Source organism: Bos javanicus, chromosome 22 (assembly GCF_032452875.1).
Source record: "Bos javanicus breed banteng chromosome 22, ARS-OSU_banteng_1.0, whole genome shotgun sequence".
Classification (NCBI taxonomy): domain Eukaryota; kingdom Metazoa; phylum Chordata; class Mammalia; order Artiodactyla; family Bovidae; genus Bos; species Bos javanicus.
In genome coordinates this window covers 45,008,007-45,027,569 of record NC_083889.1, presented here as the reverse complement: position 1 = coordinate 45,027,569, position 19,563 = coordinate 45,008,007, and the positions used below count along the sequence as shown (strand labels likewise).

At 39.6% G+C, this 19,563-nt stretch overlaps 1 protein-coding gene across 10 annotated transcripts in view; it reads right to left on the bottom strand.

Annotated features, from left to right (window-relative positions):
* ERC2 (ELKS/RAB6-interacting/CAST family member 2) overlaps positions 1-19,563 on the bottom strand; it is a 993,593-nt gene that overhangs the window by 536,932 nt on the left and 437,098 nt on the right. For all 10 annotated transcript variants that reach the window (XR_009732518.1, XR_009732519.1, XR_009732517.1 and 7 more), the window contains one exon: positions 7,480-7,617. Coding sequence is in view for 7 of the 10 variants with exons in the window: in XM_061396628.1 (XP_061252612.1) it covers positions 7,480-7,617 (138 nt within the window). In the remaining 3 variants the exon portion in view is untranslated. The remainder of the gene's footprint in view (positions 1-7,479; positions 7,618-19,563) is intronic.

The following is a 19,563-nucleotide window of genomic DNA, read 5'->3' as shown; positions in this document are numbered from 1 at the left end:
AAACATTACTCTGGTAGATACATTTTACAAACGGATGAAATCTTTCTGATATCAAAATAAGAACTTTTTTTTTTTTTTTAAGGAAAATTCTGCTCAGGTAAAATTTGAGTTCGATTTCTGAAACGTGTGTCAAATTATACAATACCTATTTGGATTTTCTTCTAGATGGTCATGTTAAAAAATTTTGGTGCAAAAATGATTCTTAGGTGCACTGGGATGACCCAGAGGGATGGTATGAGGAGGGAGGAGGGAGGGGGTTCAGGATGGGGAACACGTGTATACCCGTGGTGGATTCATGTTGCTGTATGGCAAAACCAATACAATATTGTAAAGCAATTAGCCTCCAATTAAAATAAATAAATTTATAATAAAATAAAAAAATTTAAAAAGGAACACACTGAGACACATATTAATCAAACTAACAAAAATTAAATACAAATAAAAAATGTTAAAAATTTTTAAAAAAAAAAAAAAGAATATTGTCTTTCATATTCTGAAATTCCCTGGTGGTCCAGTGGTTAAGGATCTGCCTGCCAAGGCAGGGGACACAGGTTTGATCCCTGATCCAGGAAGCTCCCATGTGCTGTGAGGCAACTAAGTCCATGTACCACAACTCCTGAAGCCCACTCACCCTAGAACCCATGCTCTGCAACAAGAGAAGCCACCACAGTGAGAAGCATGTGCATTGCAACTAAAGTAGTCTCCACTCGCTGCAACTAGAGAAAGCCCACGTGCAGCAATGAAGACACAGCACAGCCAAAAACTAACATTATATTAAAAAAAAAGAATATTGTTATTTATATTCTTATAAGTATACAGTACAAGACAAAGCCTGATACTCAAGACAACTATAATTATAAAATACACAGCTTTTAAAAATACAGTGTTTAATGTAGAGGGAAGTTAGTTTGAACACCTGGCCTATGATTTAAGATCCCCCAGGGAAGTACTTAGGCTTCCCAGGTGGCTGAGATGGTAAAGAATCTGCCTACAATGCGGGAGACCTGGGTTCGATCCCTGGATTGGGAAGATCCCCTGGAGGAGGGAATGATAACCCACTCCAGTATTCTTGCCTGGAGAATCCCCATGGACAGAGGGGCCTGGTGGGCTATAGTCCATAGTGTCACAAAGAGTTGGACATGACTGAGTGACTAAGCACAGCACAGCACGGCACAGGGAAGCTACTGTTCTAACCCAATGACAATGATTTATATGTCTAATGCTTTCAAGGGGGGGAAAAATCTCACTGTTGTTTTTAATTATATAAAAATACCTTAAAATGAAATATATTATTACAACAGTGTGGGTTGAAATGGCAAAAATTATTCTATTAATTGTATTTGTTTCTTCTTGATTTCATTACTATCCTATTTTACTCATCTGTGCTATGGGGGGGTCGATGACTATGTGATCAACAGAAGGAGGAAGTGGCCTCAGCGCACAGTAAATCTCTCAAGGACTTTTAACAATTTCAGCAATTGAGCCCACACTGCCTTTGGCCTGCACCTACTGCCAAAGCCTCACAACTGGTCACCCAGTGAGCAGAACCCCTCCATCCTGTCACTTACACCCCATAGTGTCGGAGTGACATTTTTAAAGCCCCAAACTGACCATGTGGTGGTGGCATAGTCATTAAGTCCTATCCAACACATGTAACTTCAAGGACTGTGGCCCACCAGGCTCCTCTGTCCATGGGATTTCCCAGGCAAGAATACTGGAGTGAGTTGCCATTTCCTTCTCCAGGGGATCTTCCCAACCCAGGGACCAAACCTGGGTCTTCTTTACTGACTGAGTCACCAGGGAGGCCCTGACCAAACTGGCCACATCAACTCATTATTTAGAAACTTTCCCAGGGATCACTCTGGCCAGAACACGTGGCATTTATTCCCACTAGACAGGCTTATTGCATAATCACTCTCTCAGCCTAGCTTTCCAAAGGGCAACACTCAAATCTTACGATTCTCTTAACTCAGGCCTGAGCAAATTGCCTGGCATACAACAGGCAATTAAAAAGGCTGAGGGAAGGAACATGAATTCAAATTAGGGGCGATCCTGTCTTCAAAAGAAGGGAAATAAAATTAAGTATGCATGTTAACATCCAGAAGGTGTCAGAGTCACTTGGAAATGAGGTTGATCTGCTCTAAGCACTTGTACTATTGACTGGGCATTGATGACAAAGCAAATCAGCAAGCAGTGTAATGTTTTTAAGTGTTATTGATGATTCAATACTACAAAATATTTCTCCGTCAATCACAAAACTAATTTAACCATCAGCCGCACAGGGCCAGATGTCAAAAACATGTGTTAAAAGGCCCTAATATGCCATGATCTACTTGATTAACAGCTAACTTGCAGAAATCCCAACAATGTGTTCTTGTTTTAGTCTTATTTGCATTGGCAAGTGCTCCTTGTGCACCCATCTGGCTGTGCACAGGTCTAATCTACTTGCACTTTATCACTAGATGGGAACTGCATGGCAGTGGCCTCCAGCTCTGGTATCTGGCTGTCTCAACTGCTTATCTGCCATGTGGCTTTATAAATACTGGGGGCTCCATGAGCTTCTGTGTGTCAGTCCTGGAGCTAAGTCATACTCAGTCTTAACTCACTAAGGGGCATTATTTTATTTTATTTTTTTTATACATTCTGCATATCTGAATAACTTCTGGGAAATTAAAAGGAATAATACATTCCCTGGGATGAAATAATAATAATCCAAGTGAAAAGGTGACTAGTACCTAATGGGTTCTATTCATCAGCCAAAAGACAGCAAATAATTAAATATTCTTGTAAGTCTACAATTTCTAATTAATCGTTTTCTTTTTTTGCACCATGTCTTGTTGTAGAGGATCTGTTAATTTATATGTGGATAAAAATGGAACTTGTGAGGGAAAGGTCAGTGAAAGAGATTGTACTGTCAAACACAAAGACCAGAACATTTGAGTTTAGCCCCATTCCATCACCCATGAGCTGAGCAGTCTTGACATAACCCGGGGGGGTGGGGGGGCAACTAAGTCCCAACCAAGGGCCAGCCTAGGGTACAAGTGGCTTCCCAGAGTGCTGCATTGAGAAGTTAACTGGTGTCACAGTTGATTAATGATGTCTACCCAGGGCCCAGAACAGACACTGGGCCAGAATAGAACAGTGCTGCACAGGTCCCAGGTTTTCATTTCTAGGCATGTCATTTCACCTCACTGGACCCAATTCCCATCTTTAAAATGAAAGAGCATGGATTTACTGTTTCTCAAAGTATGGCCTTCCAAACATTTGCATCAGAAACATTGGTCATCCTTGTTAAATCAAAGATTCCTGGGCCCCACAGCAGAGCACAGAATCAGAATCACTAGGATATGGGACCCAGAGAACTATACTTTAAGAAGTTTTCTTGATTAGTGGTCCCCAACATTTTTGACAATTTTTCCCCGACCTGAGGCAGGGGTGGGGGCGATGGTTTCAGGATGATTCAAGCTCATCACATTTACTGTGCACTTTATTTCTATTATTATTATATCAGCTTCACCTCAGATCATCAGGCATGAGATCCCAGAGGTTGGGGACCCCTGCTCTAGGTGACAAGATTATTTTGGATACATATAGAAGTTTGATATCTACTGGAATATAAACACTTAAAAATAAATCTACTATTCTTTATCCCCTGACAGGGAAATGTGCCAATTCCTATCAGATTGTTTTGTCTGTTTTTCAAATACACGATGTTCTGATTTTTGGCACCTTTTGAAAATTCCCTCTGTGTTTGCATTTATTCTTCATCAGGTGAAAGGCTGAAAGTTAGATGCGCATAGGGTTTGGAAACCAGTAGCTCACTGACCAAAGCTGCCCCACAGAGCTATTGTGTTCAAGTTGAGCATCATATTTTAAAATCTGAACTTGAACATTTTGAGGTAAGTCAACGATGCTCCAGCTTGTCATAGTCACTAGCAGTCCCAACTGCTTAACACCAAACCCACTTCCCTCATTTTTGCTCCCTGCCCGACCCTACATGGCATCTAAGTTCTCAACTCCTCATGTACAGTTCAGTACAGATTTCACATGCCTGAGACTGTGGATGAGCAAACTGAATAATTATTGTCAAGGTAATTCCAAAAGATAGTGGAATTCACAGGTCAGCTAGTTTAAATGTATGTTTTGAAGATAAGGTACTGAGAGGAGAACAGATTTGCCCCATGTGATGCAATTATCAAGTAGTGGGGACAGTTCGAGAGGGCCAGACTCCCATAGACCCCCAGATTTCCTTCCTTGGCCTTCCTTAAATCTCAGAGGAAGTGCGTTTAAGTAAAAGGAGTAGTTTCAGATTCAAGAATTGTTTGGGGACTTAAACTAGAATAAATCAAATCTCAGTAGGGAGAAAAAGGATAAAATCCTGCCAAGAATACATGATATGGAAAAGAATATGGTATAAGCTTATTTCTGTATATTTGGAGAAAGAAATCAAGAGTACAAATGGACTGACATCATGTCACTGAAAGACTGCAGAAGGGATACATAATCATTCATAGTTTTTGAAACAACATTCTTCCATTCATATTTTATAAACAAAATTACTACTAGAAAGTTTTGATACTAAATTCTTGAAAATTTTAAAAAGAATATTTTTCCCTGAAAAATCATCTTATTCTTATTTTTCCAAATAAAATCTCATCTTTTATAATTTAAAGTTGTAATCTTACAATTTTAATAGGAACATTAAGACTATATAGCCATTGAAATCTGGCTGCTTTTTTACAGTCTATATTTTTAGCATAGAGTGGTGATTCTTAGACTAGGGTGTACATCACAGTCACCTCGAGAGTGTGATGAAGTGCAGACTACTCGAGGCTCTGATTCAGGAGGTATACATGGGGCCTAATAATTATACCTTTGACAGACATCTCCTGGTGATTCTGATGTAGACGTCAGATGAAACTTTTTTAAGATTCACCGACTTCTAGAATCAGTGGGATATTTAACCTAATTCCCCCATACTACAAATGGGCAATTTGAGGCCCAGGGAGTGAGAGTTATTTGTCAAGGTCACCCAGTTAGTGGCAGAGCTGAGACTGGCTCCTGGGCCACTATCGACTAGACCTCATTACCTCAAGGTTTATGATAACAGGGAAAATAGTAGGAAACAATGCTATTATTACAGTGCAAAATCCAAAACAAAACAAACAACAAAAAGACCCCATTACCTCTTGCATTTGTGGGAAATGCTACAAAGTGCTACCGAATAAGAAATGATGAGAAAGACACAGAAAAACAGCATAATGGGGTCTACTTACATACGACTTCAAAACTTAAGACTTCTTTGCTTCAGGGTTTGAAAATAATTATGTCAATAACATGGACCTACTGAAAGACTGCACTGATTCATGATATGTCCAACCAAAAATAAGCTATCTTTCTTCAGAATCCTTGCAAACTTTATGTCATCTGCTCTTGGGTACTGATTCTTTGACACTTAGGAAGTGATGGGGGATATAACATGCAAATTCAACTCCAAGGCCTACTGGTGCTCAGCCCAGCACATTACACACCCTCTGCGGCTAGGAGTACAACAGTGCCCAGAGAATGAATGAACTAACTTGGGTAGAATGAAATGGACTAGAAATCATTTTAGGAATCAGTAAACATCAGAATGGAGAAGGCAATGGCAACCCACTCCAGTACTCTTGCCTGGAAAACCCCATGGACGGAGGAGCCTGGTAGGCTGTAGTCCATGGGGTCACGAAGAGTCGGACACTTACTAAGCAACTTCACTTTCACTTTCATGCATTGGAGAAGGAAATGGCAACCCACTCCAGTGTTCTTGCCTGGAGAATCCCAGGGATGGCAGAGTCTGGTAGGCTGCCATCTGTGGGGTCGCACAGAGTCGGACACGACTGAAGCAACTTAGCAGCAGCAGCAGCAAACATCAGAATGACCTATTTGCCTAATTGATTTTCTTCATTCTTTTGGTCAAAGTAATCCTTTTAAACATCAGTCAGAACTAAGACATCCAAATGGCTTCCTACCTGCTTCAGAGTGAAAGTCAAAGTTTTTCATCCTTTCTCACAAGGCCCTTCAAGGAATACTCCCTCTCCATCCACTGCTCCCCACTGCTCTTGATTCCCTCCACTACATTCTCCCTCCAGAAGTGCTCATGGCTCATCCCTCACTTTCCTCAGGTCTTTCCTTATATGATACCCTTCTTAGTAAGACCTGACCTGGTCATTCCACCCCAGCATTCCCTGAACCCTCTCCTTGCTTTCTTCTATAGAAAGTATTACCTTCTGAAGTTTCATGTGTTTTACTTATTTATTTTCTGTGTCTCTTCAGTCCCATTAGAATCCTCCATGAGAGCCAGGATTTTCACCACTTCTTTTCTCTGCTGGATCCCTGGTGCCCACAAAAGTGCCTGTCATACAGTGGTGGCTCACTCCATCAACACCCACAGGTAGTGCACTAGGCACTGGGGGAAGGTGAGCCAACACACACAAGTAACATACATACACAGGTATGCCCGGGCTTGGAGTCTAGCAGAGAAAACCAATTAATCACATTAAAACAGAAAAATGAACAATTAAGATTGTTACAAGAGCTCTGGGAAATTCATGGTATTCATGAAAACATAATAGAGGATTTTACCTAGGAGGCTTCCCCAAGGAAATGATTGATAATAATAATAACAGTTATAACTTAATATATACCTATTATCCTAAACACTTTCCAAATATTAATGCATTTTCTCCTCTACGTAATCCACTAAAGTAGGTAGTATTATTATCCTCTTTTTCAAATGAAGAAACTGAGAAAGCAAGAGGTTAAGTAACTTATCCAAAGTATTAACTGTCAGAACTAAGATTTGAAACCTACAAGTCTGGCTCCAATATCCACAATCTTGACTCTGTGCAATACAGCTTCTCAGCTCTCAGAAGAAGAGGAATTAAATCTGCAGGGAGTAAAGAACATTCTGGGCTCAACAATAACATGTGCAGAGAGTCTGAGGCAGGAGGAAACAATGGTGCACTTAAGAATCTAGAAGGCCAGCATGGCTAGAGCACAAAGTATGAGAGAAGAGAGATGGGGACAAGGCTGGAAAAGGAGGAAGAAAAGATGAATGGAAGGGATGGAAGGAGGGAGGAAGGTAAAGAGGCAGGCAGAGAAGTGGCTAGTCAGGTGAGAGCCAGAGAACATGATGGGATGGACCCTAAGGGCAAGGTTAAAGATTTCAGTTTCCATCATCCTAAAAACAACAGCAAGCTAGTGGAGGTTTTTAAGCAGGGCCAACGGTGAAGTGATCAAGTATGTATTTCAAAAAGATGCCAATGGCTTCAGCATGCTGAGTCTACTGCTGAAGATTGCATGGGAAGGGAAGGCCCGGCTGGTACTAGGGTTGGTGTGAGTACATGGAGAAAAACAAGCACATTAAAATGCATTTGGGCCATTTCCTCCCAACCACATCTCCCTAAACCATACCACAGCTAATGTTTAGTCCAAGCTCACCTTCTCTGACAAAGCCTCCTCGAGCGTTGCCAGCGCAGTGTCTGTGTTACTGGAATCAGTCTGCAAGGACTTCACTCTGTCTTTCAGATTGGTCAGTTGCTTGTCTTTATCCCTAAGCTGTTCTTGTAAGTTTTCAATCTGAAAGTAAAAATCACCATATTTAATACACAATTTATTACATATCCAGTACAGTGGATCTATGGGGGGGGAACACAAAAGACCCAAGATTATGGAACTTGTTGGTATTAGGAGGTTACACTTTTATTTAGAATCAAGGCCATTTTGACAAGACCGTCTTTCTTACATGTAATTCAACTTTGTGTTTAAACAGCAAGAGATGAGCAGAACATCTCCCTCCATGCAAATGCAAGGCCTTCAGACATATAAGCACTATTATTTCTATTTCTATCCCTTTCACTAGCCCTTTAAGTCTTGAGTCCATAAACCTAATCTTGGTGCAGTGAATCAGAGAAACATATATGCAGAATTCATTCAATGAACAGACACATACTGGGTGAGCACCAAGCACCCTATCAGTATATGGTAGAACCTATGTAGTCATTCACTCACTCCTTTATTCAGCATTAGACTTTGTGTGATATGCCAAATGCTGTCAAGTGGCTGTTTCAAAGTAACCACATGAAAAGCCAAGTAGGTTATCACCAGTAGACTGTTAATGGGAAGAACTTATGATATAAATCAATGTAACAAGTACTAAACACTCCATTTGGCAAGTAAGTCATGTGCTGGCAACCAACCAGCCACTTTTATCCACTATCTGCAGCCTGAAATAAACACACCAAATAGCCGATTATAACGCCTGCCCAGGAGCAACAGCAAGGACTTTCTCTTGGGCATTGCATACATTATCATTCATGTTTTTATTCTCTGCTTTCAAACCATGTATTTCTTATCTAAGGATTAAAAAAAAAGTCCCACTGTACAAACAATTTATTCATATTAAGGGTTTTAAAATGACAAGGAAAAAAAGCAGTACAACTCTAAGATAAGTCCATTCAAAATATTTGTATTCTGCACACAGGCTTTCTCAGGAAATCATTCCAAATGCATGTTTCACAATGTGCAACTCAAACAAATTTTGGGATTACTTTATTCATGTAGCATGAATCTGGAATGGCAACACAAATAATGACCAGAGTAGAAGCAATAATGAGGAGGCGGCAGAGTGACAGCGAAGGTGGCGGCAATAGCAGCATTATAAAAGCTCTGAATGCAAAGATAATGACCCTGCTGACCCTCAATCTGAGGATAGATGTGAATAATTTTTCAAATGGCTAAAATGGACATGGGCTAATGGAGATGGATTTTTCCTCCTTCCAATTCTTCCCATTTTTTTTGCTCCCTCCTTTTTTTATTCTCCTTATTCTTCTTCTTCCCCTTTTTGTCAATGTACTTTTTTTAAATGTTTTTCTGCCTTGAGACAGACAACCTGGTTTAGATGAAATAACTAACCTTTTACTTCATCAAAGTGCACTGTGTTCCTATTCAGCTACCACTGTGAGAATTTGCTGTCCCTCCATGGAAAACACAGGAACTCAAAAGGTATAATCATCTGCCGTCAAAACAAAGGCTCCCTCCATTCCAGACAAGTGTTCATATGATTACAGGACACCATAAGCAAATATATGAGTGAGCAAAATCATGGGTGGTTACATGTCAGAATGACAGTCACTCTATAGAAGTCAGCAGCTGAGAGGACTAACTCTCAGAGACTGTGTTGTTATTTTTGAGTACACTCACATCCACATCTATGTCCACATATGTGTGCAGATCTATGGCAGCTCCAAGCAAACTGATTAAGTTCTCCAGCCTGGAAGACAGTGGGAGACAGCGCCCTGGATAAAGGAGAGACTTTCTCTCAGGGCATCAGCCTTGGAGCAACAGCACCACTGATTTCAAAGGGCTTCAGGTGCTGCAAATAGAGGTTAAAGAAGACTGCTGGAAGCCTGTGTGAGACTCTCTGGGGCCTTCTCAATTACTGGGGAGATTAACGATATGGAAGGTCAGTGGTCTGAGGAGTATGCAGGTAGGAGATAAGAGCTGGAGAAATGTGGGCTGGTGAGACTTGGAGACACAGGAGCAACACAGCTACGGATCCCACATCTAAGAACTCAGCAGAAGAGCCAATTATTTCACAGACAAGACTGAAAAACAGATCTGGAACTGGAGATATTTACAGAGCGAAGGATACACCACTTTAAAAATGTTGCACAAAGATCGCCAAGAATGATTCTTAATAAAGACAAAGTACAGACTAGGGTGGGGAATATAGCCTATTGTGTAAGTAAGAAATAAAACTACAAATAGATACATATATGCAACTATAAAGTACATTTTTTTTCTGAAAAATAAATGACAAGAAATTTTAACTGTGTTTAACTTTAGGGGAAGGGTCTAGGGTGCAAAAAGGTGGAAGTGAGCTTTTGTTTCTCCTTTTCTTATACTTTTGTAGTGTTTTGCTTGAACTTTCTAACCATATAAGTTTTATTCATTTTTAATGCCGATCAACATTATCTGGATGGAGAGATTATGGGTCATTTTCAGTTTATATTTATATATAAAAATTTAAACCATTATGCTAGTATTTAAAATCATATTTGCATGCTATTGATAACTAAGTAGAAAAGGATTGAAGAGGAAAAAGAGTATAATGTAAAATCATATTATGTTTGTATGTAAAAAGAAAAAAATTCAATATAGAAATATATATATATATGTAATTCATTAAAATATTATTTGGTATATTTGATCTTGCAATTCTTCTTTATACTTTCCTATATCTGTCAGCTTGGTTTTCTTGAATATAACAGAATAAAATATATTTAAGATCAACTACAAAATATCAGAATGATTCTTTGAATATGTTTTGAACAGTAAGTTTGTACTTTTTATTATAAAAGGACTAATTGTAGGAGGAAATTTTTGTTTTTAGCATTCAGTCACTAAGTCATTTCCAACTCTTTATTTCTTTGTTATTCTAAGAAAGGAGGACTCAATTCTTAAAATTAGGAAACTGGGGATAAATGTAAAATTCCGTATCTTTCAGAAAAAATTGTGCAGCTTTCTAATGTTCATAAATTATTAACAACAAACACTTACAAAAAAAAAAAGGCATAAATTTTTCTTCATAGGGTGAGGTTATATAGGTTCAAATAGCAGGCAGTGGAAAATAAGCAAATTGAAAACCAGGATTAGGATGAGGGGGTCTGGGGATGGAAAGCGAGGATTTTGTGAGAAATTGCACATGCTGCCAAAAATGGAATCCACCTAAGCAACGTAGTCAAGTCATTGGTCACTGTGACTTGATAAAATAAGAGATGGACCTGAGCACAAGGCCATCCTTGCCTTTGAATTAAACCACCTTTTCATCAGAGCTGGACAACTCAGAAGGAGACAGCCTTGCTGCAGTGGTACCTGTACCTCCCAGAGCAGACCACTGGAGAGGAAGTATGGGTCAGGGAGAGCTCAGGCCCTGGGGGTCACTGGGCAGCCCTAATCGTAATGGCTTCAAGCTGACTACTGAAACCTCAGGTCTGCCAAGTTCAAGGAGGGTCAGTGCCCAAAGGAGGGTCAGTGCCCAGAGGGAGTTTTTTGGAGAGTTTTCAAACGTGGTCCCCCATGGGAGAAGTCACTGACTGAACAGCAGCATCCTTCTTGACTCCACATTTGCTCCCCCTCCCATTTGGTCTCCAAATTTCAGCACGTCACCTTCCTACAATGCAGATCTCCCTGAATGACTTTTTCCTTAGAACTCTTCAACTGTTCCCTGATTGCCTCCAGATAAAGCCCAAACTGCCTGACATCATAGAAGAGGCCCCTCACAGGAAGGCTCACTGGTCTTCCACCATCCCCTAGCCTTGCCTAACCTCTCCCATGACCTCCCAGCACCAGGCTTCTTCACAGCCTCTCCATCTTTGCCTTTATTTCTTCTGCTTGGGAGATTCTTTTCATCCTATTTTTTTTTTAACCAAGTTCTACTCAAACATTTAGATATCAACATATTCCTTAACTCCTCCAGGAAGCCTTCTTTTCATAACACCCAGTCTGGCCCAGACTAAGTCCCCCACTTTTCACACACTTTTCAAATTGCCTCTTTACTCCTCTCTTTACAATGTGACTGAGTTCTGTTAATTCTGTCATACTCACTCTGTATTTCTGGACACAGCACCCAACTGTGTTGGCAATACCATGTATTTACTTACTGAATAAATAAAAGAAGGAAGGAAGGAACCCTAAAGAGAATGTCTTGTGTGAAAGGAATAGACCAGACCAGGTGATAGCTGAGTCCCTTCAGCTCTTAGATCCTACAAAGAAGAAATTAAAAGCATGAAGAAACTCTATATATAGTCAGAGTATCTTAAATATGCTGAAGAATCTGTATGCTTTCAAATATTACACAAAGGTATTTTGTTTGGCTGTTTCTTTATAGAGTTGTGAAATCAGTTACTAAAAAACATTTTCTTTTCTCCATATCACATATCACTATAATTTCTGTTATCCACCTCTAAGGTATCAGTCAAACCTTTTAGCTGAAACAATAAGAACATCTCAGGCTGGGTTAAGCATAAACAAACTGCCAGGAATACTGGAGAACCAGGGTTGGAGAAAATAATCCAGAAGAGAGCCCAAAGTTTTGATGCAACTGGCCTGGTGCAGACCCTGTTGCCCCAGCTGCAGAATACCAGAAACTGAGACTTATAACACAAATCTAGATTCACCAGTGAACCCACCAGGTCCATCATTTCATCTAGGTGATCAATTTCTTAGCATCCAATTGTTTATAGTACTTACTTATAAACCCTTATAATCCTTTATGTTTCTGTAGAATTGGTAGGAATATCTCCACTTTCTTATCTTAGTAATTAAATTTTTCTTTTTCTTTTCCTTAATCCACCTAGTTAAAGGTTTGTCAATTTTGTTGAGCTTTTCAAAGAACCAAATTTTGATTTCACTGATTTTCTCTATCATTTTTCTAGTCTTTCATTTATCTCTGTTCTATTCTTTCTTTTCTCCCTTATGCTCTTACCCTCTTCCAACAACACAAGAGAAGACTCTACACATGGACATCACCAGATTGTCAACTCTGAAATCAGACTGATTATATTCTTTGCAGCCAAAGATCGAGAAGCTCTATACAATCAACAAAAACAAGACCAGGAGCTGACTGTGGCTCAGATCATGAACTCCTTATTGCCAAATTCAGACTGAAATTGAAGAAAGTAGGGAAAATCACTAGACCATTCAGGTATGACCTAAATCAAATCCCTTATGACTATACAGTGGAAGTGAGAAATAGATTTAAGGGCCTAGATCTGATAGATAGAGTGCCTGATGAACTATGGACGGAGGTTCATGACACTGTATAGGAGACAGGGATCAAGACCATCCCTATGGAAAATAAATGGAGAAAAGCAAAATGGCTGTCTGCAGAGGCCTTACAAATAGCTGTGAAAAGAAGAGAAGTGAAAAGCAAAGGAGAAAAGGAAAGATATAAGCATCTGAATGCAGAGTTCCAAAGAATAGCAAGAAGTGATAAGAAAGCCTTCTTCAGCGATCAATGCAAAGAAATAGAGGAAAACAACAGAATGGGAAAGACTAGAGATCTCTTCAAGAAAATTAGAGATACCAAGAGAACATTTCATGCAAAGATGGGCTCGATAAAGGACAGAAATGGTATGGACCTAACAGAAGCTGAAGATATTAAGAAGAGCTGGCAAGAATATAAGAAGAACTGTACAAAAAGATCTTCATGACCAAGATAATAATGATGGTGTGACCACTCACCTAGAGCCAGACATCCTGGAATGTGAAGTCAAGTGGCCTTAGAAAGCATCACTATGAACAAAGTTAGTGGAGGTGATGGAATTCCAGTTGAACTATTTCAAATCCTGAAAGATGATGCTGTGAAAGTGCTACACTCAATATGCCAGCAAATTTGGAAAACTCAGCAGTGGCCACAGGACTGGAAAATGTCAGTTTTCACTCCAATCCCAAAGAAAGGCAATGCCAAAGAATGCTCAAACTACTGCACAATTGCACTTGGACACAACTGAGCAACTTCACTTTTACTTTTCACTTTCATGCATTGGAGAAGGAAATGGCAATCCACTCGAGTGTTCTTGCCTGGAGAATCCCAGGGACAGGGGAGCCTAGTGGGCTGCCGTCTATGGGGTTGCACAGAGTCGGACACGACTGAAGCAACTTAGCAGCAGCAGCAGACGCTAGTAAAGTCATGCTCAAAATACTCCAAGCCAGGCTTCAGCAATACGTGAACCGTGAACTTCCAGATGTTCAAGCTGGTTTTAGGAAAGGTAGAGGAACTAGAGATCAAATTGCCAACATCCACTGGATCATCGAAAAAGCCAGAGAGTTCCAGAAAAACATCTATTTCTGCTTTTTTGACTATGCCAAAGCCTTTGACTGTGTGGATCACAATAAACTGTGGAAAATTCTTCAAGAGATGGAATACCAGACCACCTGACCTGCCTCTTGAGAAACCTATATGCAGGTAAGGAAGCAACAGTTAGAACTGGACATGGAACAACAGACTGGTTCCAAATAGGAAAAGGAGTACGTGGAGGCTGTATATCGTCACCCTGCTTATTTAACTTCTATGCAGAGTACATCATGAGAAACGCTGGGCTGGAAGAAGCACAAGCTAGAATCAAGACTGCTGGGAGAAACATCAATAACCTCAGATATGCAGATGACACCACCCTTATGGCAGAAAGTGAAGAGGAACTAAAAAGCCTCTTGATGAAAGTGAAAGAGGAGAGTGAAAAAGTTGGCTTAAAGCTCAACATTCAGAAAACGAAGATCATGGCATCCGGTCCCATCACTTCATGGGAAATAGATCGGGAAACAGTGGAAACAGTGTCAGACTTTGTTTTTCTGGGCTCCAAAATCACTGCAGATGGTGACTGCAGCCATGAAATTAAAAGATGCTTACTCCTTGGAAGGAAAGTTATGACCAACCTAGATAGCATATTGAAAAGCAGAGACATTACTTTGCCAACAAAGGTCCGTCTAGTCAAGGCTATGGTTTTTCCTGTGGTCATGAATGGATGTGAGAGTTGGACTGTGAAGAAGGCTGAGTGCCGAAGAATTGATGCTTTTGAACTGTGGTGTTGGAGAAGACTCTTGAGAGTCCCTTGGACTGCAAGGAGATCCAACCAGTCCATTCTGAAGGAGATCAGCCCTGGGATTTCTTTGGAAGGAATGATGCTAAAGCTGAAACCACAGTACTTTGGCCAGCTCATGCGAAGAGTTGCCTCATTGGAAAAGACTCTGATGCTGGGAGGGATTGGGGGCAGGAGGAGAAGGGGACGACAGGGGATGAGATGGCTGGATGGCATCACTGACTTGATGGATGTGAGTCTGAGTGAACTCCAAGAGTTGGTGATGGACAGGGAGGCCTGGCATGCTGCGATTCATGGGGTTGCAAAGAGTCGGACACGACTGAGCGACTGAACTGAACTGAGCTGAACTGAACTGAAGCTGTAAGGTTAAGTTGTTGATTTGAGGGTTTTTTTTTTTTTAATGCAAGCATTTATAGCAATATTTTTTACCCTCAGTATTGCTTTCACTGCATCCCATAAGTTTTGGTATGTTGTGTTTTTATTTTCATTCACTCAAGTTATTTTCTAATTTCCCTTCTAATTTCTGTTTTGATCCATTGGCTGCTTGAGTGTGTTATTTAATTTTCACATATTTGTGACTTTTTTATTTTTCCTTCTGTTACTGATATCTAACTTCTCCTGTAGTAGAAAAAATAACTTTGCATGATATCATCTATCTTTTTAAATCTACTGAGATTTAATTTACAGCCCAACACATATTCTGTCCTGAAAAGTGTCCTTCATGCACCTGAAAACAATGTACGTGCTCTTGTTGAGTATTCTGACTGTGACTGGTTAGATCTCATTGGTTTATTGTGTTAAGTCCTCTATTTCCCTACTTATCTTCTCTCTAGTTGTTCTAATATTGAGAGTGGAATATTGAAGTCTCCAACTATTATTGCGAAACTGCCTTATATATATAATGATGGTCTGTCATTAGGTACATAAATACTGATAATTGTCATATCTTCTTCTTGTATTGAAACTTTTATTAATTTATAATTCCTTTCTCTGTTTCTATTTGAATTGAAAGTCTATTTTGACTGATATTAGTATTAACTATCCTGGCTCCCTCTCAGTTACTATTTGGATGAAACATATTTTTCCACCCCTATTTGTGTTTTTAGGTCTAAAGTAAAGCTTTTGTAGACAGCATATACTTGGATCGTGGTTTTTTTTTCTTTTTCTCCCTTAATCTATTCTGTCAATCTCTATTTTTCCATTGAAAAGTTTAATCTATTAGAAATTGAAGTAATTACTGAAAAAGAAGGACATATTCTGTCATTTTGCTATTTGTTTCCTGTATACCTCTTGTCTGGAAAATCCCATGGATGGAGAAGCCTGGTAGGCTGCAGTCCATGGGGTCGCTAAGAGTCAAATACGACTGAGCGACTTCACTTTCACTTTTCACTTTCATGCAATGGAGAAGGAAATGGCAACCCGCTCCAGTGTTCTTGCCTGGAGAATCCCAGGGACGGGGGAGCCTGCTGGGCTGCCATCTATGGGGTCGCACAGAGTCGGACACAAGTGAAGTGACTTAGCAGCATCAGCATACCTTATATACTTTTATAACATTTTTGTCCCTCATTTCCTGCATGATTGTCTTCTTCTGTGCTTAGTTGCTTCTTGCAGTGAAATGGTCACATTCTTTTATTTTCTTTTGAGTATATTCTATAAAAATTTTCTTTGTAGTTACCATGGCAATTACATTTACCATCCAAAGTTACTACACTTAATTTGAATTTATACCAGCCTAACTTCAATAACATACAAAAGGAGAGCTTTTTTACATTTCTGTCCCCAACCCTTACAGTTATCACTATCACAAAATTATATCTTTATACATTGTGTGTCTAAAAACATAAACAGTCCTTTAAAATGCAATGGTGTCTTAAATTATGTAGAAAACAAAACATTGGAATATGTGAAATTTTAATGTGGTATTTCTGATGCAGTTATTTTCACAAGGCCAAAAAATTTAAATTAAAACAAACTTTCATTTTATAAAAAAGTTAGTTAGGTACTGGGTGCAACAGCGTTATTCCAGGAACCTGTATTCTAAACCTGTCTCTACTTCTAAGCAACATCACTCTCAGCATTAGGGTCTGGATGAAGACTAAGGGAATCTATTTATGAAGTCATTGTTCAGACAGAGCTATGAGCTACAGAAGTCTGTCCTCAGTCTAAAAGCTGCACTGAAATTTCTAACCTATGTAGCACTGTGCTTCCAAGGCAAATCATTCAGTATCACAGTAATCCAGGTCTATGCCTCAAACATGGATGTCAAAGAATCTGAAGTTGACCAGTACTATGAACACCTATAAGACCTTCTAGAATAAATACAAAAAAAGATATCCATTGCATCATAGGGGACTGAAACGCAAAAGCAGGAAGTCAAGACATATCAGGAATAATAGGCAAGTTCAGTCTTGAAGCACAAAATGAATCAGGGTAAAGGCTAACAGAGTTTTGTTAAGAGAACATTCTGGTCAGAGCAAACAAACTTTTCTAAAAACCTAAGAGATGACTCTACACATGGACATCACCAAATGATCAATATTAAAATCAGATTGATTATATCTGATTATATGAAAGAGAAGAGTAAAAAAGTTGGCTTAAAACTCAACATTCAGAAAACTAAGATTATGGCATCCAGTTCCATCACCTCATGGCAAATAGATGGAGAAACAATGTTATTCTGGTGGGCTCCAAAATCACTGCAGATGGTGACTGCAGCCATGAAATTAAAAGACACTTGCTTCATGGAAGAAAAGTTATTACCAACCTAGACAACATATTAAAAAGCAGAGACATTACATTGCCAACAAAGGCCCATCTAGTCAAAGCTATGGTTTTTCCAGTAGTCCTGTATGGATGTGAGAGCTGGACTATAAAGAAAGCTGAGCACTGAAGAATTGATGCTTTTGAACTGTGGTGTTGGATAAGACTCTTGAGAGTCTCTTAGACTGCAAGAAGATCCAACCAGTCAATCCTAAAGGAAATCAGTTCTGAATATTCATTGAAAGGACTGATGCTGAAGCTGAAACTCCATTACTTTGGCCACCTGATGCAAAGAACTGACTCACTGGAACAGACCCTGATGCTGGGAAAGATTGAAGGTGGGAGGAGAAGGGAACGACAGAGGATGAGATGGTTGGATGGCATCACCAACACGATGGACATGAGTTTGAGCAAGCTCCAAGAGTTGGTGATGGACAAGGAGGCCTGGCATGCTGCAGTCCATGGGGTCACAAAGAGTTGGACAGGATTGGTGATTGAACTGACTGAACTGATTATGTCCTTTGCAGCCGAAGATGGAGAAGCTCTATACAGTCAGTAAAAACAAGACCAGGAGCTGACTGTGGCTCAAGTCATGAGCTCAACATCGCAAAATTCAGGCTTAAATTGAAAAACATAGGGAAAACCACTAGGCCTTTCAGGTATAACCTAAATCAAATACTTTATACAGTGGAGTGATGAATAGACTCAAGGGATTAGATCTGGTAGAGTGCCTGAAGAGCTATGGATGGAGGTTCTAACATTTTACAGGAGGCAGTGACAAAAATCATCCCAGAGAAAAAGAAACAAAAGAAGGCAAAGTGGTTGTCTAACAAGGTTTTACAAATTTCTGAGAAAAGAAGAGAATTGAAAGGCAAAGGAGAAAAGGAAAGATATATCCATATGAATGCAGAGTTCCAAAGAATAGCAAGGAGATAAGAAAGGCTTCTTAAGTGAACAATACAAAGATATAGAGGAAAACAACAGAATGGGAAAGACTTGAGATCTCTTCAAGAAAACTAGCAATATCAAGGGAACATTTCATGCAAGGATGCACATGATCAAGGACAGAAACAGTAAGTACCTAACAGAAGCAGAAGAGATTAAGAACAGATGGCAAGAATACACAGAAGAATTGTACAAAAAAGTTATTAATGACTCAGATAACCACGATGGTGTGATCACATATCTAGAGCCAGACATCCTAGAGTGTGAAGTCAAGTGGGCCTTAGGAAGGATCACTAGGAACAAAGTTAGTGGAGGTTATGGAATTCTAGCTGAGCTATTTAAAATCCTAAAAGACGATGCTGTTAAAGTGCTGCACTCAATATGACAGGAAATTTGGAAAGCTCAGTAGTAGTCACAGGACTGGAAAAGGTCAGTTTTCATTCCAAAGAAAAGCCAAAGAATCTTCAAATTACAGTACAATTGCACTCATTTCACATGCTAGTGAGGTTATGCTTAAAATCCTTCAAGCAAGGATTCAACGGTACTTGAACCAAGAAATTCCAGATATACAAGCTGGGTTTAGAAAAGGCAGAGGAACCAGAGATCAAACTGCCAGCATTCGTTGGATTATGGAGAAAGCAAGGTAATTTCAGACAAAAATATTTATGTCTGTTTCACTGAATATGCTAAAGCCTCTGACTGTGTGGATCACAACAAATGGTGGAAAAGTCTTAAAGAGATGGGAACACCAGACCACCTTACCTGTCTCCAGGGAAACCTGTATGCAGGTCAAGAAGCAACAGTTAGAACCAGAAAGTGGAACAATGGACTGGTTCAAAATTAGAAAAGGAATATGACAAGGGCTCTATACTGTCAGCCTGCTTATTTTAACTTACATGTAGAGTACATCATAAGAAATGCCAGGCTAGATGAATCACAAGCTAGAGTCAAGATTGATGGGAGAAATATTAACAACTTCAGATATGAAGATGACACCACTCTAAAGGCAGAAAGTGAAGAGAAACTAAGAATCTCTTAAGAGTAAAAGAGGAGAGTGATAAAGCTTGCTTGAAAGTCAACATTTAAAAAACTAAGATCATGGCATCCAGTGCCATCACTTCATGGCAAATAGAGGGGGAAAAGTAGAAGCAGTGACAGATTTTATTTTGTTGGGCTCCAAAATCACTGAACCCATGAAATTAAAAGATGCCTGCTCCTT